This window comes from Lepidothrix coronata, unplaced genomic scaffold, assembly GCF_001604755.1.
Source record: "Lepidothrix coronata isolate B3197 unplaced genomic scaffold, Lepidothrix_coronata-1.0 Scaffold15, whole genome shotgun sequence".
Taxonomy (NCBI): Eukaryota; Metazoa; Chordata; class Aves; order Passeriformes; family Pipridae; genus Lepidothrix; species Lepidothrix coronata.
In genome coordinates, this window is record NW_016690195.1 from 2,118,766 (window position 1) to 2,146,475 (window position 27,710).

Consider the following 27,710-nt stretch of genomic DNA (forward strand, 5'->3'; position numbering starts at 1 on the left):
TAGTTGAAAAGTCCATTCATAAAACTTTTATTCCACTTACATCAACTTAATACACATGTTCTGAACAGTTATGCTTGGATTGTTCATGAAAATTTTATAAGACATTAAACAAAGCTAGCCATCATCTCAAGTTATTTCCCTGTTAACTATTTTTACAGCACATGCATGTTAGGCAAGTATCAAAAAAAAAAAAAATCACAAAAGCAAAAAACCTAAAAAAGTTAAATACATGGGTTTTTGTTTTACTGCTGTGCTCGATATACAGTGTCATTATGAATATCAAGCAATTCATTTTTACTGCATCTTTACTTGTACATTTGTTCTTAGGTTGCTTAAACCATTTAAATACAAATAAAATGTGTAGCAAAAATAATGAAAGCAACAGCAGGTAACTTTACAAATAATGGAATGTGAACCGTTTCTCTGTCCTTCTCTAGAGAAAGCTGACTGGGTTATCAAACTGTCTTAAGGAACACTTCAGCTGCAATCAAAGATGTACACTTGATTGGAATATTCCACAGATGTCACATGTTCACTTAACATGCAATATCTATGGGACATCAGTTTATTCACAGCCATTGTGTGCTCCAGCTTGAATATTCATGCTAACTACACCTGTGGCTGCAACATTGATTATCCCTTTTTTCCATCATGACAGACCAATATGCAAGCAGTCATCTTTGCCTGACATAGAAAGCTGTTTTAACACTGGCCTTGTGGGAAGCCACAATGTACCAAAAGTACTATGCCAAACATGTAAAACTTGTATAAAAATTTCACAACCCTATATTGGCCACCTCAGATGAAAACATTCCCCAAATGTTAACTGGCTCTATTCCCCTAATATTAAACAAAACCACATGGGAAATATAGAAATCCAAATAGAAGTAACATAAACCTGTCAAATCGTAAACAAAAACTATTTGTGGGACAGCATGGATGACAAATGGTCTACTGTTTAAATTTCAGAATGAGGCAGACGGAAGTTGGAAGGCTGGTTAATTCTCCCCTCCTTCTCCTGCTTCGGCTTCATCTCCTTGGGTATCCGATGTCCACAACTGTTTGGGGAAAAAAAACAGAGTAAAATATGTAAGATATTAACACTTATGACTAAAAATTAATAAGGAATTGTTAGAATGAAGGCCTACGTCTTAAGTAAGTTCTCACAGGTCCTATTAAGCACTGTGGAAAAAGAAAAAGCACACACTAACATGAATGTGTTTCTTGGCTATTACAAAATGGAAATCCAATCCTACGTAACACAACCCTATGCTGTACTTAATGAGCAAGTTCATGAACAGTCAAAATCAGTCTCACACCCACAAGGCTCACTAAAATACAACTACAAGCAGGCAAGAATCAGACCTACAGAACAGATAAATGCGAATCAGGAAGTAATGTAACTGGTTTCCCCTCAAGCAAGTTTTACACATCTTTCTGAAGGAAGAGCTTTGGTAAAGGTGTCTCTCCATGCCCAGTGCTACAGTGATTGTTACCTTTTCTTTAGAACAGGCATCTGAAGGTTTTTTCTGCTTTTTAAACAAAAACCACTTCACCAAAATCTCTATCCCTTGGCTCTGTTCAGTTAGTTGTGCTCCCCTTTAGTGACTTTCAGAACACTGAGCTTCCAAACTTGGTGGGCAGGGCGAGGAGGGGAAAAAAAAAATCAGGCTAAGCATGCAGTATGCAAAAAATGTTATTTTCAGCTCCATAAAATCACACTAAGGAGCCATATATCAAGATTAAGTACCAAGTAAGGAAACTAAGCATCAGTTCCAGAGCAACACCCAGGGCAAAGAAATTATTTTGTGAAGCAAGTATCTAGCCATGCTGGCTGCTTCCAAACTATTACCAGTCCAGTATCATTTGTAATCTCTCACTTTATGGAGTTATAGCATCATTAACTGAATCATTCACTCTCTACAGTATAAGGTGGTAAGACATAAAACCAACTAATTCTCTCTCCACCTACAGTGCTATGCCACTAAGGTCTCACAAGACGCTTTCTTTTAAAAAAATCCACCATCAGAAGCATTTTATCTTTTCCAGGACTAGAAGGCAATAGAGAAACCCGCACAAGACCAGTAGTCTTGTTCTTGCTCTGAACATGCACTCAATCTTCCTTGCTGAAGCCTTAAGCAACAAGTTCTTCTACTGGAGACAACAGCACACCAGTAGTCTGGTTCTAGTCCTGCACTACATTCTATACTACATTACTACATTAGTCCCAATTTCAGTGCTATTCTTATAAGGAACTGCTAGTAAGAGCAGTTTTATCAGCATTTTATCAGAAGCTTCTATCCTAAATCCTCACCTCTAGAAAACAGAATCACAGAGTCATTTAGGATGGAAAAGACCTCCAAGATCATTGAGTCCAACCATTAACACTGCCAAGTCCACCATTAAACCATGTCCCCAGGTGCCACATCTACATGACATTCAAATACCTCCAGGGATGGTAACTCGACCATGGCCCAGAGCAGCCTGTTCCAATGCCTGACAACCCTTTTGGTGAAGAAAATTTTCCTCATGTCCAATCTAAACATACACATACCTTTATTCATAAAAAAAAAGGGCCTGACTGCTATGAAAGACGGATTACCAATTTTACCAATTGAAAGCACAGTTTAACAAATCTGCTAGGAAAAAAACCAACCTCTTTGGAGGAAGGGATGCCTTTTATTTAATTAAAAAAATGCCCCAAACAATTTTGTAGCAGAGCAAAGAAATTATCTCGCAATTCCAGTAAAACAGACTTTCACGTGCTACGTTAAACAGCCCTTTGAACGCTCCTCTGCCTTCAGTCCCCACTGAGAATGAACCTAGACTCTTCTTCAGCCATACAAGACTCAAGGAAAAACAGAATCAACAATTGAAGAAAGCGCTCCTGCACTGAACTGATCAACATGCTGAATCACTGTCAAAAGCCCACCTACCTCACAGACTGCAAGACTTGTGTAACTACAAAAACAGACCTTTTTTACATTTATGAAATTCATTGCAATCTTTGTCAGTCACACACATAATTAAAAGTTATTTTCTACCTCAAAAGTTGTGGAAACACATGGAACCAGTACACTCATACAGATCACGATAAGCATTTAAGGCAAGACACATAATTCATTCAAGAATATAGAATCTTGCATCTCTTTACAGCTCTCTCCCTTATAATGGAAAGCTCACATAAACTATCAGACCTACTACCGTAACTCACACGCTATGGGAGCTCAGTCCAACTTGTGTGAAACAATTTGCTTTCCAACCGCTACAACAAGCTTTACATTATTTTTACTGAGAAGCCAGCAATTAAAGTCAGCCTCTATTCTCTGTTTCAATACTACTCATTCAGAGGACAGCTCTTGAGCAATCCCACTCAAGGGGACAGTACACACAGACATTGAGAGCGGTGCCAGCCCTGTATCTGTCTCCAATATAGAGGTTGAGAAATCACTTCCATTTGTTTTGTAAGCAAGAACTGGAATAATCACAAGTAGTTTTTGCAGCAGTGTTAGGTTGGCACTCCAGTGGAAAAGGATCCAAGAAACAGGGAAATTAAATGTTAGACACAAAAGCAGAAAATATGGCAACTTCAATTTTAAGCAACAGTACAATTTCTAGTTATGGTAAAAGCAGTGTCACTATTCTGTAAAGTTATCTCTGATGTAAAGATATCTCTGATATCAGCTGCACAGTGTTAACAAGGGGCTGCACAAGAGGTGCTTATTTTTTCAGTTCTTGCTTGCAGCTCTTCCCCCCACAGACTGTGAACAATGCCAATAATTTCACGATTGCATGTTTGCTTACACTTAGTTTCATTTGCTTTAGATATTTATCTTAGCCAGTCTTAAAGTTCTAAGTAGGTTAAAAAATCCTGCACACAGGATGAAGATTTTGATTACTGACAACTACAGACAGCTGTGAGTCCAAGGGGAAAAAAGGACTTAAGACAATTGTTTTACAACTGCCATGGAAAAAGCCTGCTAGCATCACTTTCCATTTCATCTCTACCAAAATTAAAACCAAACAAAAAAGCTCAAACAACAGGTTCTTAAATGGACTTGTTAGCTTTGTTTGCAGTTTTCAGGTAGGATCTACTCCTTGCACATGCAATCACGTAGAAAAAGCTGTATGAAATTTGACATAAGTTTTGAAGAGGCAAATGCAAGTGCATTCTCAACTGCTGTTTAACATTAGTTAGTAGGTTTGCTAGTCACAGTCCAGATTGTATCACTTAAACATGCTAGATTCCTCGAATAAAATAACCTGAAAAATGTAGTAAGTTTGCTATCCGTCAGAAAACCATTTTAGCAGGTAGACAAAAATCCCAAAAAACTAAGCAGGAGAGAGACTTAGCTCAGAATCATGATGTACTGTAAACTCATTTGTGAGTGATAAGACACAGCTCCAGAGCCGTGAACAAAAAGGACAACTCTGAGTGCCACTAAGACCAATCCCACCATCAATATGCAAACTTTGATGATACTCACTGTCAAGTTGTCTCTCAGTAACTGCATTATTAGCGTGCTGTCTTTGTATGACTCTTCACTTAATGTATCAAGTTCAGCAATTGCTTCGTCAAAAGCCTAGTGTTATAAAAACAAACAACTCCATTAGCCATGCCACAAAAGGTTATGCAAATACTTTATATGCAATTTCCCCCTCTTAGACCTACCGTTTTTGCAAGGGAACAGGCCTTCTCCGGGGAATTGAGAATCTCATAATAAAACACGGAGAAGTTCAGAGCCAGACCTAATCTGATAGGATGTGTTGGTTGCATCTCCTTTTTACTGATTTCAAAAGCTTCTTGATATGCCTGTTGTGATTGCTCCACTATCCCTTTGGGGAAAAAACAAACACACACAAAAACCACAACAAGTAAGTAATTCACATACTGTATCCAGACATACAATCAGGACTGTGTTCATGCTTGCATGAACAAAGTGTATTAAGACTGAACGCCTGTTAATGAGCATTTTACCTAACAAGTTGCTATTTTATGAAGATTCTACTAAATTACATTTTCAAATTATTAAAAAAAGGCAAGTTGTCATTGACCAATTCACAGGTTTGAGTCTTTCCCTGCCACCCTGGGACCACTTATATTTTAGGAATGTTTGCAGCAGTTTTGTAGCACTTAAGCAAGATAAAACCCACCACCTACGTGAAAATGTACAAACCCAAAGTTTTAACTACATACAGGTTTGACACAGTACCACAATTCCAATGTGTTTAAATACTGCCATGCATTAGATCCAAATTTTAGTCATGGGAAACATTGGTGACCTTTGCTTATCATGCTGAACCCTTTCAGTAAGCCATCTATGAGCTTCCATTCAAACTGTTTGGCAAAGACAGTGTGGCATACGTCAACCCAAATTAAATACATATTTAAAAGCTTCCAACATAGTTCTATTTCCAGTGCAGATATGGAGAGCATTTTCACCTCACTTAGAAGTTCTAGTGCTTTGAAAGGAATAGAACTTTGAAGGGAGAAAAATTAACAATTTGGCTGCCTTTTTTTTGGAGATTAATCTTTTGTTACTCTTAATTGGTTCAGCTGTACAAGTTATAAACACTTGGCAAAAAACAGCAACTACAATGTGTACCCCAAGATTGAAGAACTCAACAGTTTCCATTCTCACTGAAGGCACGTGAACTTAGGAGCAAGCTCTGCCTGCACAAGTCAGAGATCAGGGCCCAACACAGCCTACAAGCTGGACTGTGCCCTTGATAGCTGCAGAGGCAAGGGAAGGGCTGGATGCTGAGCACAAAGGCACAGTTGTTCCTGTGTGCTCACCATTGTTAACAGTATGTGAGAAAAAGGTGGGCAGAAGTCATTCAATTCAGATGCAAAAGGACTCCAGTCCTAACATTTCTGGATCAAACCAGCATCATCTCTGCAAGAGTGCCAGTCACATGTATGCAAAAATAAAAAAACTTTAGGCTAAGGACTCAAATATACATCAGTATTGAAGTCAGCAGTACTCAAACTCTGAGAACAACTGATTACCAATACTCAGGATGTCTATGCAATCTTTATTTGTTTGCCTTTACATATTCACAAAAATTACAGCATCATACTGTTCTCTTCCATATGAAGAGTGAGGACATTCACTGGACAGTTATTCAACACTTTGTCCTCTCTACACTCATCACTAATAATGCGGCGCTGCAGACCAGCTGCTGTAGTACCTTGAAAGTGAGGAGCAGTTAGTATGTTACAGCTGAGAACAAACAGGTCTACTGCAAGTTAAATTCATAAACAGTGAGAAATGTTTAACTCTTCTCATAAGGGTAAAGCCTTAGAAAATGGTGCTGTTTAAGAAAGGCAAACAAGGCAGCATGAAAAACAAGTAACTTCATGGAATGAAGCCGAGTTTTATTTTTCAGTAATTTCTGGCATATTTTCAAAACAAAAAGTGCATTTTTTCTCCTTATTTGAGAAAATAGCTACTTTTTGAGCAATGATTCAGGTAACTTAGCGCAAAATTTGATGTATTCTGTTCATCTTTAAATCAGTCACACAGTATAAAGAAGTTTTTAACCTTGAATTCTTTAGGAAGTGCAGCTCCAAAGTTCAAGGCTAAAACAGGCTGAGGTACCTGCTTGACATCCCCGTCTGCTAGACTGCCAGAAGAAAACCCCAGTAGATAAAATAAATGATGTGGTTTATGAGGATAAAATTCCAACTCCTAGAGTTGGGAGCTTTATATTGTTGCTGTATTTACTGTAAAAGCTGAAAGAATACTGTTCAATTCAACAGCCACTATTTCATAAACAATACTTATTAACTGCTCTTCTTCAAGGTCACAGACAGCATACAGGAAAAGCCTGTAAGATGGAACACTGAGGCTGAGAGGGATAAATAAAAAAATGGAAACCCACTAAAAAGTGCTCAGCCAGGAGATTAGGTTAAATAAAAACAAAATTCAAAACCACTTTAAACAAGGATTTTCACAGTCTAATTTTAGAGCCTGTAACTTGATCCTCAACAGAAACAGAAACTTTGGACTCAAAAAATTGTATCTGCTATGCATGTGAATAGAATGCACCGAAATTACTAAAAGGAAAACATAGTAACTCTGTAGCAGATCTAAAGTAGTGGTAAGGCATGAAATTCTGTAGTCACCTGGACTGGGTCAGTTTGCACACAGTAGCACAAGTCAAATCGAGCCCTATATACTATGTATCAGTATCTTTATGCAACACTATTATTCAGCATTCTGGGGAAACTGGGCTTCACCACGGGATGTGGATATAACACATATGCCACTAAAGCACACACATCTATCCCCTTGAAATTATTCCACAACTGTTTCCCCTCCACGTCCACTCAATCCAGTCTCTGACGTTGTGCAGACATCTTTCTGTGTCATACTGGGAGAGTTTATGAGCTTGGGAGCAGTGCAAGGCCACAGGGGCACCACATGTCCAACAGTTCCACCAGGAGCTGAGCAGATCGGGCACACGGCCAGAATGGAACAGCAACAGCTACACAGCTCGATGGCTCTCCAAAAACCCTGAGGGTCCCAAGTCTGCAAATTCAGACTGTCCACACTATCCCAAGCATCCTGGATTTCTGCAAATTGAGGGCAGACCCAACAGAGTCTGTGAGATACCAGGCTGGGCTCTGTGCTGGAGTGTGCTGCTCTTCAGGGCACACTGCCACCAGCCCCAAACTGGCTCCAGGAAACAGCCTGGCACTGTTGGCAGCAGGCTGTATCTATGTGTTGTTCTGAACTGAAGGTAACTCCGCATGGAGTCAGCATGCTGTTAGGGTATCTCCAACTACAGCAGTTAAGCCACTCAAAATGTTAAGTGCCTTATATTAACTTTTCTAACTAAACTTAGGTGAAGGCAACTTACCTGCCATTATGGCACGCTGCTTACATGAAAATACAAGAAACTTGAGGAAATGGAAGACTTTTGGATATCAAACTACCATGGTTACAGAAGAAATTTTCCTAATAGTAAGATTAGTTTTATTAATAATTTTCTCCTACAGTTGTTTCTAGTCTCTTTGATCACTGAACCTATGCAGACTTTTTTAATTCTGTAGAAATGCCGGAGAAATGGCACAGATAAGTCTTCAAAAAGCTACAAGATTACAAAGAGGTAAAAAACCCCAATACTCAGCCAGAGAGAAGCAGTATAAACCTGTACTTTAGTGACAAACAAGATGTCCACATGCGTTAAGTTGGAGTCAATAACAAAATTTTGTGACTAAACACCCATTCCCTGCTTTGAACAGCAGGTAGATGAAAATCTTTTTAATCTTTCATTTGAAAGCTAGCAGCTTATGATTTTTCTTCAGAAATCATGAAGCCTATTACTAAAGAGATTTACATCCAAATCAGAATTATTCTAATTTTAGAGATGTGTCACTGCCCTGCCATATGCAATCTAATTAGACAATATTTATCCACAAGATGACATACAATACCTTTCTTGTCATCTCCAGCAGCAACCTCAGCCAAGTAACGGTAGTAGTCTCCTTTCATTTTCAAATAGAAAACTTTACTTTCTGCTTGCGAAGCATTAGGGATCAAGAACTTTTCCAACAGAGACTAAAAGAGAAACAAAGAACACAGTGTTTTGAACATACATACTTTTACAGCATGCTGAACAAACAATTCAATTATATTTCAATCTATTTCAAAGTCAAGACAGCTTTACTTTTTGCTTATTTTCTTCACACCCTACATAACATATTCAGCTAGAGAATGTGTTCTGGATCCCAATTCTAGATATAAAAATGAATGCTGCAGGCTGTGACTTGATGGGGAGAAGGCGGCTGTGTCAGTTTAGCAGAGGAGTCTTGTATGACCAAAGGAAGGGTTTTTATAAGCCATTATACAGAACCCTGACAAAAATAAGGTAGTCAAAAGACTCTAGGTAGAGAGTGTAACATGGAAGAAAGTCTGCATCCACAAAAGACAATACAAGGATCTGAAGTATCAGCTGCCAAATCAGAGACCTGAGTATTTTACATACACAGGCAATAAATAAGCCTCCTCAGCCCAGTTCCCATTAACTGGAATGCTGTACTGGCATCACCAGCAAGAAACGGCAAGTGAACCCATTATTCTTGAATTTCCAGACAGCTGACAATCTGACATTCAGCTCTGTAGCACCTCTACTTGACTTTATGTGCTGTCCTAACAGGTATCTCCTCCATCTTCCAAAGCTCTCTGGAGTCACTCCACCAAATCCTCCCTGTGGGCTGACAGTTAAGATCAGGTTTTTCTAGATTATTCTAACTGCTTATTAACACAGCAAGTTCCTAGATGAGGCAGTCATGTAATTTAGCAGGAGTGCTATTATGATGAAAAGAAAAAAAAATGAAAGAATATCACTAGCTCCAACACATTTAGTCAAATTAAGATACAAACTGGTCAAACTTTGTGATATTGAGTGCTTGAAGTCAGAAAGAAAAGTAATTATTTGAAAATCAAAAATAGGTAGAGAAGCACTCCTGAACAGTCAGAATTAAATCAGAAGCTGTTACATTTACTTTGCTAAGGCTATGCAGAAAGTAATTTTTTTAAAGATGTTTTAGTAGGACTTTTTGGGCATCTTCTTTTTCCTATAAATTAGATGACTGATGTTTCAGTTTTGCTTCACTTTTTTTAGCTCATATTTCCAGTGATGCCACAGAAAGGGACAAACTAATTCAGCTTCAACTGGAATGATGGTTGCTTTACGGTACTTTCCTCTCAACAGCACCCAGCAAGTTAAATGAACATCTTACAAGACATACTCCTGGGATAGGCACACCCTGGATATGATAGACTACCACTATTCCACTGTGACACAGGCACATGTGGTACCTGCTCTGCTTAACAGGCCAACTATTAAGCTACAGAAAGCTACAGAAAACTGTAACTCACAGAAAGAGCAAGAAGATTAAGTTTGGTCTTCATTTTTGTTGCTTTTTTTCCCTCAATAAAAGCACTAATTTATTATATAAATAATGCTACAATAAAATAAAAATCTATAAGTCTACATTCTTTATTGGCTTTAACATAGTGGATTTATTCAATCATCTTTAATATCAGACATTTGCAGTACTGTGGGTGTTGGTATATAACTTCATTTTATAACCAGAGACACTGAAAAATACTGCATGTCCTTGCTTCTCACCCAAATGACAGCAGAGACAATCCTTTGGCAACAGAAAGAACACAACATAAGCAAGTCATCAGAAGTATTTTTATGGAGCCACTCAAACGGGTTGCCGTGCTACCTGATGCCAAAGGCACCCTTCTGGAGGTTGTACCACTATGCCAGGAGGAGGGTTCAGAGCCACCTCTGCCCCCGCGAGGCTGGGACACAGCAGAAGGACAGAAGGAACATGGGTCACGCGCCTCAGCTCTCTGAAACTACTTACACACTCTCTCCTCACCATTAGAGAACTTCAAGGTTTGCAGCTATGATATTTTCATGAGTGTCAAGGAACTCCAACTTCAGTGACAATTGAAGGTTACCAGCTACTGAGAAGAAGGCTCCGTATTAGTTTTTCTCTGTAAGACTGCAATTAAACCAGGTGTGTCAGTCTGCACCTACCCTTCTGGCACCATAGGGAGTTGCCCTCCTTTTGTACCCTCCATTAATTGGTCAGACCAAAATATTTTCAGTGATTCTAGAGACAGAAGTTAATCATCACCTTTATTGAAGGTCATTTGATTAAAAAGTACAGCTCTACTCGCTCCCACATCAGCAACCAAACTCCAGACTTAAATTTCATTTAGGCCACAAATGAGGTGAAGTTGCACCAGTAGACAGAGAAGAGGAAAGACCAAATTGTCTTCCTAATCAGACAGATACTAGCAGGGCAACAGCAGCTTGAACACTGTAAATCTTGTACTGAAAAAAGTCCTAAAGCCATGTCAAATTTCAAAGACTGATGAACTGAGAAAATCCCTTTGAACAGCTATTCATCAAATATAACCGACTATTTGAGCTCCAACTCAAACTGCGCTGGTAGCTTGCTCATATCTGGATGAAAGAGTCTATTCTATACAAGTAACACGTAGGATTGGTAGGCCACATACCTTTGGAAGAATTTTATTTATGCCAAATACTTCATAAACAGCAACAATAAAACCTGAAAGCAGATGAACATTTAAAAGCTAGCACGGGAAATTACTGAAATGAGAGCTCTACCTATCATTTATCTAGTATTATACATTCAGCTTCTCCTATTTGAATTAGTCCATTTATTTCAGGATATATTTTCTTTTACTGGCATAAGTAAACACAGACCACTTGTTTAAGGTTAACCTGAAGATTCAGGGTACAATGATTTATCCTAGAGAGCGGCTGTGAAAGTGCAACCTGCATGGAGGTGGTGTGGCTACAGAAAACCAGACAGATAAGACCAATGAAACTACTAACCTTTTAGAGTTCAATTACAGAAGATAGCATAATCAAAGGCATAACCAATCTAACACTTTTTTATCTGCCAACACATCAGCTTATGGGCAATACTGTTTATCATGTGGGTTTTTTAATAGCTTTAACTGCAAAGCTTCTCTGGAGGATACAATTGTTTTCACAAGAAGGAATATCTTGGTATTTAAGTTCTATTGATAGGCTGTTTGTCCAAACCTTCCTTCTCCCTCCTTGACCAGTTGATATGATAGTGTTTAGCAGCATTGTGATCACCCCACAGGACACTGAAGTGCTCACATCTACTCCAAGACCTGACTAGTAAGTGATCTGTATTTACTAAGGTGATCTCCAGCACTGCAATGCATGCAACACCCTAACAACTGTGCTCCATACAGCACATGTATATTATAGCTACATGGTATGTAGTTAAGCCCTAATACTCGTTCATGACATTCCTGCTATCATGCAAAATTCTCATCCAATTTTTATATATACTAATATGCACTAAGTACAACTCTGCAGGTAGTTAATTACAGTGCCCTGATCAGCATCTGGTAGAAACAGTTTTTTAAACAAAACTAAACCACCACTCCCAGCCCCTGAGCCCCCCCAGCTACACAAAAGCAGTTGTCAGAGCTTTTAATTTGACAGCAAGAATCTAACTGCTGTGAAACAAACCATACTATTGTAGTCAACTAGGCAGATACAGCAGCATCTTAGTGCATTTTTCAGCCAAAATCTGTAACAGCTTGTACAAGTGCTTCTAGCACCTCTTGTAAGTCTTTTCAGAAAGACTTACTGGAAAATTATTACTCTGTTTAAAAAAAAAAAACAAAAAAAAGCATGTACTAAACCTGAATATCAACCCTTACAAATATTCTGGCTGTTCAAAGATCAGGCTTCAACACTTCACATCTGCAATTGTGGTCAGGACTAATTTAACAACTTTCTGGTACTCTGAACTGACAAACAAACACATCTGAAGTCAGGAGATGTCGGCTATGCTCACACATACCATTGACAAGAAATCTCACCCATGTGGTATGTTCCCTCACCCCCGGCAACTATGTACTAGATAGAAGTCTGTGTCTCCAAAGGCACAACAGAAGCTGCCTGCACGCAATTTCTATTATTCTACCAGAGAACTTCAATCCTGGCTATTTTAAACACTGAAGTGGAGATTCACTTTCTTCATTCTTACACACGTTCTACTGACAGAACAGGACACAGTCAGTGTGAAGCACAACACGTTTTGAGCCTGTTTTGATGAAAGTCTCTATGTACTTGTACCTGTGGTTTTGCAAGATAAAGTCTGAAAGGTAAGAGTTATCAGACTTAGTGAGGAGTGAGAAGGAGGCCTATCAAGTGGTAACAGAAAAACCCAACATCCAACCCTCTCCTAGAAGCCTGTCTGCTTCTCTCTGCAAGTGGACATGCTTCAGTTTGTCAAATTTTGGTGAGGACTTCAGCTGAAGACAGAAAGCCAACGCAAAGACTTGAACAGTCCTTTCCTGACACCTGAAGCCTAAACTACCCTCTTTCAAAAGCATTCGCATGTTTGGCAAATGACTTGTGTGGTAACAGAAATCTACTCCAAAATTCGTCATAAGAGCATTAAAATAAGTGTCTCAGTTTTGCCTTATTGCTTCTAGTTCTGTGCTTATTTCCCTTTATTAAAGGCTTGGTTTCAGTACATGTTATTGCCTAGAAGCTTTAGTTAATTACTAATGCACTTGAGGATTGCATCAACAGCTCAAGTTTCTATATTTCCCTCCTGACAAACACGAGCAAAAGAATAGTCACCAGACTCTAGGAAAAGTGGCAGTAAATGAGCGGGTAGTACACAATAAAGTACTGAGAACAAGAAACTTTGTTTTTAAACACAAAAAAATTAATTATTAAGATACCTAATTGAGTAAAAACTCTTGAACTATTGGAGAAACATAAAGATACTGCTCTTGCTCAAAAGAGCCAAGCTTCAGAATGGCAAAAATCCAAAAGAATACACTGATAAGCATTAGGTAATTTAAACAGTATGAGTTTCTCAGAGATGACAAGGCAGGTCTTTTGTTTTCATGCAGTATCGAAAGACACCTGACATAGTAATGACATTATTTCTAGTTTTGAGAATAAATTACACATGAGTATCAGCTGCACTTCAACTTACTTGTCATCCATCCATGGTATACAACATAGGGATGAAAACCACATGGAAGAACTCTTGGTTTCTAAATTCATGAAAGACATCAAAGAAACAGTGTATCTTTTTTTAAAGCTCACTCTGAAATCAATTTCACACTTAATGAAAACAGCCTAATATTTTCATGATAGGAACAGCATGCCACTGTCTTTCTCCAAAATATTTTAAGAACACAAGAAGAACCATACTGGCTGAGAGGATTCTTCTGTCTGCTAACCTACCTGCAACATGTCCAAAAGAGGATGCCACTACAAAAATATATTAACAAAGCAAGAAAGTATCATGCTTCCCTTAGCCTCAATTAATGCCCAGGACTTCTGGAGCCAGATGTGATTTCTCTGAATGTAGTAACCTTTAACAGCCTTCTTGTCCACATTCCACACATTGTTCAACCTCCCACTACATCAACATAACCTTAATGCCCATAATACACTGGAGAAGAAGCTGCAGATACCTGACTGCCACATGAGAGAATCTTTCTTTTGCCTTAAATCTACTTCTCAGCTTCCTTAAAAAAAAAAAGTTTAGCTTATAAAAGCACTGGTACTCAAGTCTGCGTTTCTTTTAGAAGACTATCGGATAACTTCACATTATTTGAAGACTTTCAGTACCATTTCCAAACGGGAATCAAAAGCCTCTGTTTCACTTTCACAGTATCCAGGTAGCTATTTACCTTGTTCTCTACAACTGAAGAAGGTGAGCAGGGGATTAGGAAAAGAAAAATAAGTAATATGTGACGGACACAAAGAAAAGGGACATTGAGCTGAAGAACTGTTAGAACAAGCAATAAAATTACATTCTATTGAATCTTAAGATTCAGCTTTCCAGATGCATAAAGATACACTTACCATCTGCAACCCAGAGTACCCACCTCCCCTTGTGTGCAAGGGCAACAACCCTTCCTTTGTGAGATGAAACACAAAACTACCAGACTACCATTACAAAGTTGACTTGCTGTTTTATGACTACCTGTGAAGCTGTGCATGTGTATTTGAAAGAATTACAGGTATAAAGCATCAGGTGTACTGAGGTAGACGTTCAAATTACTGACTTGGATCAGTGTTTTCAGGTACATACTTTGTGGGAAGAGCTACATGTACCTGGTTACAATGGAACCCACTAACCAACCGGCACAGTAACTGCAGCATGCTTCATTAAGCTACACTTTGTTACAGACTTCTGTTTTGATGACAAAGTTATTCAGGCAGGCCATCCGTGTCAGACAAGTTCAAGACACCTATTATTCCCATAAAAAGCTAGTGAGTGATTTTCCAGGCATGTGTTTTTTGCCTTGGCACAACAGTTAGGAAAGTTACTCAGGCTATAAAACACATGCAATTAGCTGCACTGCACAGAGTGACACACTCACTACTAAGGGTTTAACCAAACCATTTGTGGCCAGTAATTTTATTTACACACTCTATCTGAATTGTTGGAGAGAAGTGACAAAAATTTGTATTTTTAAGAGGAATATTTTTAGACAATCCTTTCCCAAACCCTGTTTTGAGACAAGCTTACTATGCTGCTCCTGATTATAGTTCCACCCAGAGCTTGGGATAAGGGCTCTGCAGCTGCTACCTTGTGGGTGATCTCCAACCCCCTTGGGGGAAAACCAAAAGGACTGCTGTCAGCCTTCTACTCCAGCCAAATGCAAAGCCTCCTGTTAGAAGTTAGCTACAGAAGTCCTCTACTCATTTGCTTACTAGAACAGGAATACAAGAAAATCTGTCAATATTGGCAGCTGCTGAGGCAGGGGAGATCTCATTGGTAGAACATCTGCTGAAGAAGGAAACAAGGCTGCTGCCTGTTTTCAGTACCAGTTCATTCTTCCAAACGAATTAGCTGCCCACAGAAACAGCAGCAGAAGTTTGAGAAAGGTGACAAGGTTGGCTGGAAGAAATGAGGCAAGAAGGATGAGCCTCAGCAGGGGAGGCATTCAGAATTTGGGACAAAGAACCTTCAGGGGGCAGGCAGGAATTTGATTGTGGCATTTTTGCAACAGTGGGAGATGTGACATCCATGGGGACATGGGATCGGTAAGAGCAGAAAAGAGATACACTTGATTAGCAGTTTTTCTGTAGTCAATCTGGTGAAGATCAGAAAGGAAAAAAATAGAGGAAATTAGGTCTAACTAATAAGAGGAAAACTGAAAAAAGGACTAAAATGACTAATGGACAAAAGGGAATACTGCATAACAGAAAGAATGCCAAGAAATTTTAGCTTATATATAAAAATACCACTAAAACAATGTAAATGTGTTTCTTTAGAAAAGAGAACAAAAGCAGTGTCACATATGGGCAGGCGGAAGAACACATGGAAGTAGGACACACTGAAAAATCATCTTCATGCTGACACATATGCTGGGGGATAGATACAAGTCAGTAAGAAGTTGGTGTATGCACAAAAATGTCTATAGGGCAGATGGAGGGAAGATAGGGCACGGACACACCACTGGTGTGCAAAAAAAGAGGACAGCAATTGAGGCAATGAGGAGCAGTATATCAGTTCACACTTTTACAGCCATACATATAGCACTCCTTGCAGATCTGCCTTCCCCAACTACCATGTCCTTTATTAGCTTGTTCCTTCTACCACTTTGCTTTCCAACTGGTATTTATGGCAAGGGAGGCAAATGTGCTTAATATCAGGATATACTCTTTGAGATTATTCAAAAGACTTTTCAAGTGTTTCATACCAATCATTACAGGTTTTTACCGAAGTATGCTTAACAAACATGACAGTGAAGGAACCAAATTCTGAAGCACAGGCAAAAATACCTCTCCAGTTTAGTAATCAGCTCTGAGGAATCCTATACAAAAGGCAGCAGCCAATAGGACACTTAACAGAAAAATATTAGGATTAAAGTCTTTAATTTGTGGAGGCATTGCTATAAACAATGTCTGCTGAGGATCCAAGTCAATATGCAATTTTTACCTGTGCCTTTTTTCATTCATTTAACTGTTTCTTGAATATTGTGGACTTACAACAAAATAGAATGGTGCCAGATGCATTGATCGTTATTCTTTTCAGAACATCCTCCGAGAAACTTGAGATAATACAAAATGGAAACCAACTGAGTTAGACGAGAATTCCTGCTTGGGAGGTAGGTCTAAGCAACAGCTACTGTGGCTGTACTCCGAACCAGAACACATTCTAGCTGTCTGAAGACTCTATAGTTTCGGTCTCTGAAGAAATACTAATAAAACTACCCATGAATACGGTGTAACACTTTTATTTCTGCTAAGAAATAGAAGCAGGAACCATTTATCTTTAGCACCTTGCACTATGAGCAGATTTAAAACCTCCTGAAGCTAAACATGTATCTGTTAGGGATTCGCTATAGCACACAATGTTAATAAAAGCATTTTATTAGGAAAAATGCCATTTTAGCAATGTAAACCTATTCTGCACTAGGAGAAACCAATCAGTTAAGAGATCAGATTACTTTTGTTAAATCTTTTGTAACCTGAATAATCACAAAGGGCAATATGCAGGAAAAAACCCAACCACAACAAAAAGCAACCCACAACTGTTCTCTTCCTCATGAGCTGCACTACAGAATCACAGAATCAATGAGAATTGGAAAAGACCTCTGAGATCATCGAGTCCAACCTACAAACCATAGAGTCCAACCCACTATATCTGACAAAAAAATTTAAGAATTTACTGTTCATCTCAGTAGCAACATGACTTATTATTACTTCTCATTTGAAGAGACACTGCCAATCTTCTGTCAGATTTCAAGAAAAATTAGTAACTACATAAAACCTGACATTCATTAAAAAAAAATCTCCAAATTTAAGAAATAATCACAATCTTAATTATCTTCCATCAATTTTAATAGCACAAGCTTTCTCAAACTATTTCAAAATGGCAGTCAACTACTGCCTGAACGGACAACCAGCTTCAGAGAGCAGCTGTCTTCTGCTCCCAGGAAAGAACAAGTAAAGTGTTTGAGAACCTGTTTCAGAAACATGAACTTCTGCCATGTGCTCGGTAACAAGATAGAAGTTTCCAGATAAAACCAGAGATAGTGCGGCACACTGCACATCTGTTTGTGCAGATGCACAGAGATAATGCACTAACTCTGCTCATACCCTAAATTTTATATTTCTACCACTCGTGGCTTCCATAGGCACCAGTAGAAGCTGATATCTTAACAATGCAGTGTTTCTGCTCTTAACAGTCTAGTAACCAACAAGTGAAACAAATACACTTATCAGTTCACAAAATTACAATGACGTTCTTCCTTCAACAGTACAGAAGGAGAATAGTATCTGTCATCGGTGACTAAACTGATCAACTGATTTTATTTTGCTGTTTAGAAGTGCCTATCAGCAGTAGGTACATAAAGTACTTGAACAATGAAGGCTGCTGTCAAATAAAGCAAGTTGTCACTTCAGTGCTTCTGAACAGTATAAGCATTATGTATTTTTTTATTGTAAATCAAAGCCAATTATTAAACATTAATGCCAAACAAAATTAATACAGTAGGTTAGTGGTTATAAAAGATTTTTTTCTATTTCCAATAAATGCAAGAGGATGTAGATATATGTATATATGCGTATACACATGTGTCAGCCCAGCTAATGTACGAATCAGAGGTAACTGTATTTATGCAGAGCACCTTAGCTGGTTTTATGATAAACAGGCGCAGTAAACACAGGTAGCGACACTATGGATGACCTTCCTGCTAAGATTAGAATAAATAAAAAAAAATATAAGTCATCTCATATTTCAACTGATCATGAACGACATTTTAATTACCAAAGATTCAACATTTTTTCAACAGTCTAACAGCCTAAAAAACGTAAAGGAAATTGCTCTAACTTAGGCAGTGCTTTCACTGTAGGAAAGAAAAAAAACCAAAACCAACAACCCAAACCAAACTAAAAACCCAACAGTCAAAAAAAAACCCTGAAGGGTGTAGCTACAACTAGGGAAGTGATTAAAGGATTAACAAAGTGAAATCATGAGGTTGATGCAAATTGCCTCAGCCTCCTACCTTCTATATATGTGAGCAATTATACCAACCAAACTCTAACTGAAAAAGCCAGACTTGGGAGAGTTAATCAAAAGCTTAAAGGATTAATTTTTTTCTTTTAATAATAAATATGACCAAATATTACGACAGGCTGCCCAGAGAGGCTGTGGAATATCCATACTTGAAGGTATTAAAAATTTGACTGACAAGGCCTTGAGCAAAGTGATCAAACTGGAGCTGTTCTGAGCAGAGTCAAACTTAATGACCTCCCTTTCAACCTAAATTATTTTGGGCACCTAACTCTTAGATTTCAACAAAATAACCACCCTTCTTCTGTGATTGACATTTTGTGAATAGAAATTTATACAAATGCCTCCTCTTCTTTTCTGAAAAAAGGACACAGATCTCAAAGAGAGAAACAAAGTGCAGTCAAAAATAAAAAATTAAGCAAGTCTGAAAGAGTCACAGAACTGAAGGTAGCAATTTTCAGTCAGAACACTGAATTTTCTGTTAGTATCAGATACTGTCCTAGCAAGAAGGTTGTATGGTATGGTCAGTCACTCAAGCTCATAAACAAGCTATTCACCTGCCCATTAGCACCATTCTACAGATCAGCTCTTTAACCATGAGGAGGGCACAATGAACATACAATGGTAGAATCTTAAGAAAACAATTCACACATGTGCATGTCAAAATGCTTATTACTTCCTATAGGAGAAAACTAGATTTTCTAACCCTGTCATTAAGAATTATTAGACAGGTTTTATAGATGTTAACATAGTAACTTATTAAGTGCTTGCAGCAACTCGAAAGAAGTCCCACAGTAATTCGAGAATGATGGCAATAGGCATTAATTCTGTGGTATGTTCTTTAAAAAGCCATTTAGATGCATTCTGAATGGAATTACACTCCCTTCCCCCAGCGAATTGCAGCCCCATGGCAGGTTACTAAACCTTCTCCTACTCCCCCCCTCTGGACAACAGGCATAAGAAAGAAATGCAAACCTCAAATCACTGATCTGAGATATAACTGCAACTTCTCACAATTACCACTTCTAACAAGTGAAGCATCCATAACAAGCACAAAGAAAACTCAAGAGCATCAGCACACAAGGAGTACCATTTCATGCTTCTAAGCATGAAATTCAGAAGAAATAATACAGTGAAGAAAGTAATAATTTCATCTTATTGGAGGGTCCTGAGCAACACCATTAATCTGCAGCTTTTCTGGCAGGGAGGGAGTGGGGAAGAGGTGCTGAGTAGCACCTGCATGCAACAGTAACTCCATAACTGAAGGGCAGTCAAGGTTTCAGGAACCTAAATAACTAAAAAGGTAAAGAAACAGCGAAAGAGAGTGCTTGGGCACTGCTGGTGAAGAAATTTACTCAGAATATGACTGTGGTGGAACCTAGGGGAGGAAGTGAGCTCACCCAAAGACTGGGTGTGGGGTAAGAACACGGGAACTGCCACATACCATGCACTTGGACATGCAGGGACTGCTGAGGTATGTGCCAGCCTAGGGAAGAGAGTGCAACTGTCCAGAATTGCATTCCTACTAAAGTGAAGATAGCCAGTCATGTTTTCCATTATTAGTTTATGTTTAACTCATGTCAGAGACTACCTGAAAGCTACTAGACCTCCTGAGAACTTCTAACATGCAAGCAATATCGGGTGTTAGCTATTTAAAGACCTTTCCATGCATTCTTCTCTGTATTTCAGAACCCTCATTAGCTGAAAAATTCATCTTACTACAGATTTAATTTGAATCACTTCAGTTCCAGGTCAGTTTGCTACTAACAGTAAAAAGCATTTTTAAGAAAATCCACACCTGTTATACTAATGATGATTTTTATTATGGAAATGACAAATAAAATATGATTATAGATCCTTATACTGGTACTTTAGACAGACCCTCCCTTCTAATATAGAAACTGAAACAGGATGTAAAGCACACACTTCGCTAACATGAGAAAAAGTACTTAATTAAAGCTTTATTTCCTCTATCAATTAGAAATTTCTGAAGCTGGAAAATTTTTATAATACTCAAGTACTGTTAAGATGCTCAAGTATGGCAATGTACTTCCTTACACACACTATATTACTCCTGAAGAACTTGAAAATTAAGTCTTTATTGCTACAGTGCGAGGACCTTGTACTATGTACAACGTCACAATTATTTGCAGTTTGCCAGCACCACCAGACCAACTCCAGACTAGAGCTGTTATATTACATCTTAATATACTTCTACATGTATTTGACAGAATCAGTACTGGAACACGAGATTTTAGGTGTCTCTTCTTTGTACAGCAGCACTCTGAGGCTGCAGCAAACAAGAGGACAAGTCCAGCACTTTGTAGAGCTGTAGAGGTGTTCCACAGCAGATTCAAGAGATGGAAGATTTAGGAAATGGCAAGGATGCAGATACTGGCTTTTCCTGTTGCAAAGTCAGTGTAAAGGAGAAAAATAAATGGTCAGGCCTGACCCAACTAATCACTAAAACTTTTATCATTGGGCCCAATAGTGATGAAGCAAGAACAGTTAAGTCCATCATTAACTGCTCTTATTCACTCTGGAGATTAGTAGAAGAGCTGGAAACAGAACCCAGGCAGAACTGAGTATACTCAGCATCTATGGGATTAGAGGAGCTATTTCTTCCAATACACTAGTGATTTGATTCCAACAAATCACAGAGGGAAAAGAATGAGAAGCTGCAGAGGAGCCAGCTTCGGCCACACTTCTAGTCACAAACACATTCTCTTAATTGGTGTCCTCCCTTCAACACTGAAGTTAGAACTCCAGTCACACTCAGCTATGAGGTAACACCCCAGAGTGTTAAATATTACTTAAGAGCCTAGCAGACAACTGAAGACACAACAACAGCTCCAACAGATTCACAGCCTCAATAAAAGATACAAAAGTTGACAAGATGCTTTTGTACTCTAATTGATAAGGCTAAAAGCTCTGAAAGTTTAACACTTCAGGTCTTATTAATTAATGGCATACTTCACACCAATCAAGATTTGGTAAGCCTTGTTTTTCACTTCTCTAAACAGTTATAGACTAGATTACCCTGCACAAGACTTACAGAAATCTTCTAAAACAAAATAAAAAAAAAAACACAAAACCAAACCCTAGCTGAACATTTGCATGTAGCATTGTGTTCATAATAAACAACAAAATGTTACCAGAGTTCTTTTTTCTCTGTTAAAGCAAAGTGGATGTTAAATAAAGCAATATGGTCAGTCATGTTTCTAGGTGAGTAAGAATGTATGTAAACAAGATACTAAAAGAAAGAAAATGAGAACACATTTTTAAATATAAATCTGATTTTTCAATGTAGTTGGCAACATCTCAGGTAGCACATGCTATTTGAAAGCATTTTTAAATCCTCTCCTTTGAATACAAAAGTTTTAATTTTTTTTTTCTTTTTAAACTAAAGTCTAAAAAAGTAGTTTTATTACTGCTAATCACTGCCTAAGACATTGTTTCTTCTGGACAGTAATTTTTCCTTATCCTATTAAAAAAATTGGACTGGTAACATTAAAGATCGGTCAGTCATTAGTTTCCTAAAAATAGTAACATGTCCAAGAACAATAACTTCTTTGAATAATGTATGTATCTCTCAATAACATAAAGAGAAATTCAAGTCCATTTTGAGATTCAGAAGATTTAACAAGATTCCCCACCCATATGCCTTCTCTCCCAGACGCTCTAGTTGCTGTGGCAAACTCAAAAGCTGGGTTTTTGGTTTAGTTTTTGAATTAAGCAAGCACAACAAAGCCAGTTTCACCTCAATCTGGTTTCCATTATCAGATGGAGTTAATTGTAAACACTAAGTTCTTATAAAGTTTTTAAGACCACAGACTTAATTAAAATGATTTCTTAAACCCAAACGTAGCTTACGAAAGAACTTCAGGTAACTCTGAACTGAAAGCATCCACCCCCCAGGACTTTCGCATTAATAAAATAATTAAAGAAATAACAAACAATTAGAATGCCAGATTTGGATCCTTATTTCCTTGCCTTGAATAGATGAGCCACCACTTTAAACACAAGAACCAGTAAATCAGTTCTTTCCCATGAGTAAGTTTGGCATTTCTATTTTCATAGTGGAAGTTTAAGAATTATCCTTAGACAAGGTAACATAACATACAAAATCCAGTGTGTTACAATAACCACAGCAACCAGCCTAAAGTGGAAGCCAAGACTCAGTTATCCATGCTGATTCTTCCACACTCTGGGAGAACCAATGTCCTAGAAACTATCACTGTCCATGCCATTTAGTTATCTCACGCATCAAGCAAAATTTATGCTACTCATTGATCTTAATTTTCATTTGACATCAGATCTTCAAGCACACTACTTGGCTATTTAACACTTCCCTCGTATCACATGACATTCTGTCCCCTCCAGGTACATGATCCCTTGTCACACATGGGGTGACACACCAGCAGGGTCCACAGTCCAGTGGACAACTCTATTGCTAACAGTAACCTCTACCTCATGAGTGGTCGCAGGACTGAACAGCTGCTCACTGAGCACTCACTGAAGCATCACAGGCATATGCAGTTAGAAAAACCCGACAATCTGGAATAAGCATTTGGAAGAGGTTTGGATTTCATAAACCAGTCTCTCAATGAAAATACAGGGTTGCTTTCTAGGTACATGCACATTTTAAAATAACTACAAGCCACAGAAAATGTCTAACTTGAACACCCTTTTAGTTTGGTACTAAAAATTAAGTTTAAGAGGGTATCACAGCATTTCTACTGCCTCTTCCTGCAGACAATTTTCTGCATGGCTGAGTCATAACTAACATTACATCATCTTACCCAGGGAGGGGCACAATTTCCGTAGAGTAAAAACTACCTCTTACAACTAGAGCAGCATATTAAAGTAGCAGAAATCAAAGTGACCTAGGATACAAATACTGCATTGAGGGGGAAGGGTGGAGGAGAAAACCCCAAAATAAACCTATATCCAGTTCAATCTCAGCGAAATATATTGACTTTTCATAACTATTACTTTCCATACAATAATGTTTCAACATGTCTCCAAATTCATTAGCATTCATAACTATAACTTGTATATAAATAATCAGTACATTTAGAGGGAAAGACAAGTCTGACTTTTTTTAAACCCTGTCCTTCAGAAATAGCATAGGAGACCACAGCTTTACTGACAGAGCAGAAATAGTCCCAGAGGGCCCGGCACCATGTACTCTGTAACTCTAAGTAAAAATGGATCAACAGTTTCATTATTTCTCACCAGCACATCATTGCAGATGTCTCTTAGCTCAGTCTCAATTTTCTCTCTGTATTCTCGAGCCATCTGCTGTTTTTTCTCAGCGCCTTCCGTCTTTTGTTCAATACTTGAGACGACTCTCCAAGATGACCTACGGGCTCCTACAACATTTTTATAGGCAACAGAGAGAAGATTCCTCTCTTCGTTGGACAACTCAGCTCCTTGCTCAGTCACAGACTTCATGCAACTTGCCATGTCATCATATCTTTCAGCCTGCTCAGCCAGTTTGGCTTTCTGCACCAGCTCATTTTTATCCATGGTGATATTTCTGAAGAGGAAAAATAGTGAGGCATTATTCAGACATTGATCAAGCACAAAGGTATTTTAACTTCATATGCAGAGTAGTTTGGAACTGTAAGAGGTACAACTGAAATCCAGAACACAAGGCATACAAGCAGCACTCAATGCTCAAACACGTGGATATATGGATTGAAGAGTTAAATGTCACTGCTTTGTCCTGAAAAACCATTAACTTCTAAAAGTATGTTATTTTAATAAACACAAGCAAAAACATCCAAAGGTGATCTGAAAGCAAATCATTCCTATCTTATGCACACAAAATAATCCTAAGTATTTGCTAATCCTAATTATATCACTCTCTCATAAGACTACATTCCAGCTGCAGTATCAACTGCTTTAAATTATCAATAAAACAAAATTGACACAGAAAATATCCAATAGTAAGCTTTTCACAGGAGAACACCAAATAAAGGTTGGACAAACAGTACCAGGCAACATTCTAAGCCTTAACAGATTCATACAGTTACAGGCACAAAGACGTGGTACAGAGATCTGCAAACCAAATCCCATACTGCATGTTCAAAAGTCAGAATGCACCAAATATCTAAATTTCAAGGTGTACACCCTTCCATGATGTTAACTCCCTTTCCCAAAATGGGAATCCCCATTATAGGATGTTCTGTGCCAGGTACTGCTGCTCTGTCTGAGAGACTGTGCTTTTAGAGACAAAAAAAAATTTTACTATTTAAAAATATTACTTCAACATTAGTATTTCAGATAGCACAATGTGGCTGAGATGCTTCATAACCTGCATCTTACCACCACTTAAAAAACCAAAAATCAAACTGCTGAACAGAGGTATCGGGAAATTTCTCTTGGTACAGCAGGAAAAATATACTCCTCTCTCACCCCCCATACTTCTGTGTATCCTGACTTAAATCATTTTGAGGAACTGGCAATATGCTTTAGGATACACCATCCTTTAAAGTTTGACATGATTATTAAAACATGAACCAATTTCGGTCATGAACGCTTAACTTATTTCTATATGTTCCACATCCCCCAACCCTGCACCTTCATCTTTAACCATTAACATTTTTGCCATTTCACGTGACGTTACCAGAAACAATAGCAAGTCTATCCCGTCTTTGGAAATAAATGAAGCACAATTTAGTATTCCAGGTGACTTCAAGTTTTAGTAGATCCCGCTCCCGACATGGGGGCACAAACCCGGGATTCGATTGCAAGCGCGCGTCGACAACTTGCTGGCACCGCGCACGGCGGGGTTAAGGAGCCATTTTAAAAGCAGGGTTTTGGCGATAGTTATTTATCACTCGGCGTGACCGGGGCGAGCGCGGTCAGAACGCCGGCCCCGCTATCAGCCCCCGGGGCACCGCAGGCTGCCGGGCAGCATCCCCGGGCGGCCGCGTCCGGGGCCGCCCCCGCGGGCTGGGCGCTGCCGCGGCCCCGGCACAGCGAGCGCAGTGACAGCAGAAAATGGAGCGGCCCGGGGGCGGGCGGAGCGGAGGGCGGGGCAGGCGGGCGGGCGGCCCTGGGGCGCTGCGGCCGCCCCTCCTTCCCTCCCTCCCCGCGCCGCGCCCGCCGCCTTTGTCACGGCGGGTGGGCGCCGGAGCCCGGCCCGCCCCAATCCCGCTCCCCTCCGCCCCGCGCCCCCGGGGGGAGGATGCCGCGTCCCCGCCCCGGGCGAGGGGAAGCCCACAGGTCTAGCCCCGGGGGACTCGGGAGGGGGTGGGGGAGGAGGAGCCCCCTCCAGTCCCAGGGGAGCCGCCGCTCCCGCCCGGACCCCTCGGCCGGACTGGGGGAAGATGGGCGGGGGCGGGGGGGGCTGGGCGGAGGCAGGGAAGCGAACGCTGCCGGGGGGCGGCCGCGGTTCTTCCGCGCCCGGGCAGCGTTCCCGGCGGGAGACCACACCCGGCAGCGTCCGCCGCCCGCACCGGCCCCCGCCCGGCGGGGGCGGCGCTCCCTTACCCTCCCCGCGGGGCCGACACGAGCGGGGGCCTCACCTGCCGCCCCCTCCGCCCTTTCTTCCTCCCGCTTCCTCCCCCTCCATCCCCGGTGCGGACAGGCCCCGCGCAGCGGCCCCCACGCCCCGCTCCCTCCCCGCGAAGCCGCCCGGGGGGGGGGGGTAGCAGGGCGGGCTGGGCGCTGCCCGCCGGCCGCCCCGCTCGGCGTCCCCGTCCCGCCATGTGCGGGAGGGGCCGTTCCCGGGCAGCGGCCCCGTTACCTGTGCACGGCGGGCGGGCAGGCGGGAGCGCGGCGGGCGCGGGTGTGTCGGAGCGGGCGGGCGGCCGGCGCGGACTGTGCGGCTCTGGCGCTCGCGGCGCTGCAGCCTCGCTCCCTCCCTCCCTCCGCCGGCGCCGCGCACGGGGCGTCTCCGCCAATCACCGCGCCGCACCGCGCGGGCCGCGCGCCGCCCGTGACGTCAAGCGGCGCCATGGCAACGGCGCGCGAGGGCGCGCGCGAACCTCCTCCCTCCTCGTCTCCTTTCTCCCCCCCGCGCGGACACGCCCAGAGCCACCGGCGGCCCCGCCCGCGCCCCCCTTACGAGCCGAGCCGGGGGTCGCGGGGGGGTCTTGGCGCCGCCGCCCGTCCGGGGCCGTGTCCCGCCCCCGCCCTCCCTCAGCACCGGCCCGCGGGGCCCGCGCCGGCGGCGCAGAGCGGGACCGGCAGCACCGCCTCGTGCGGCCGCGGGGTGTGCGCGGGTGTCGCCCCGGGCGGGCTCTCCCGGCTTTGTGCCGCCCAGAGTCCCCAATAACCCTCGCCGAGCCCCGCGGGCGGGTGGGTGCGTGAGTCCCGGGATGCGCAAGGAGCGGAACTGTCCCAGCACACGCGGGACGGCCCCGCATCGAACCGCGCCCCGGGAGCCTCATCCTACCCTATGGGTTGGAAAGGAAAGCTCCAGAAGAGGATGGGAGCCCGGGCATGGCGGCGGGGCCCTGGGAGACCCTCCTGGGGCTGGCGGGTGGGCAGGCGCAGGGCGGTCCCTTTGGGAAGCCTCTGCCTTGGAAATGCCAACGGGCATTTCGGACAGCATCACGCAAACGTTGATGAGAACGTGCTGACAGGAGGAGGAAGAGTATTAATAAACATTGCTGATGTTGGAAATGCTCTTTCTGAAAGAAAATAGCGTTCCCCAAAGGTATTGGAGGCTGGCATTCGCTTGTCCCCTGTCTGAACAGCACGCCCGAGCTTGAATCCCTGTCTCAAGTATGCGGTGTCCTGACCTCTCCCGCTTTCTCCTGGGCTCTGGGGTCAGCACTGTCTCATGGGATTAGAAATAAAATGGAGAATAATAAGATGGAGAAAGCACCTCGACATGCTTTTTGAAAAGGGTCAGGTAGGCTAAAGGTTTCCTTCTAGACTCGTGTATCTCGTAATCCATGGGACAGGAGCACCTCCAGAGTGGGAGGGGGATTCCCTCCCGGGGGCTTGCTCCAGGCTGTCATGGCTCCGGGAGACTCTGGTGGTCTCTCCGCCCTGTTCCTGTTCGGTGCAAGGTCTCGTATAAAACCTCGGGCTAAAGTCACGTGGCCGGTTACTGTATCCCGGCTGTGGAGTCGCCACTGGA

General features: G+C 41.2%; 1 protein-coding gene across 2 annotated transcripts; it reads right to left on the reverse strand.

Moving 5' to 3' along the window:
- On the reverse strand, positions 1-26,485 carry YWHAZ (tyrosine 3-monooxygenase/tryptophan 5-monooxygenase activation protein zeta). Of its 2 annotated transcripts, none has more exons than XM_017806410.1 (6): positions 26,367-26,485; positions 23,846-24,149; positions 8,444-8,567; positions 4,673-4,836; positions 4,488-4,583; positions 1-1,058 (listed from the first exon to the last, which is right to left on the reverse strand). In XM_017806410.1, the coding sequence occupies exons 2-6, from the start codon at positions 24,137-24,139 to the stop codon at positions 999-1,001; spliced, it is 738 nt and encodes a 245-aa protein (XP_017661899.1). In that variant the 5' UTR covers positions 24,140-24,149; positions 26,367-26,485; the 3' UTR covers positions 1-998. The 2 variants fall into 2 exon arrangements, with proteins under 2 accessions (XP_017661899.1, XP_017661900.1); XM_017806411.1 differs by lacking the exon at positions 26,367-26,485 and adding an exon at positions 25,242-25,373.
- Between the last annotated feature and the right edge of the window lie 1,225 nt (positions 26,486-27,710).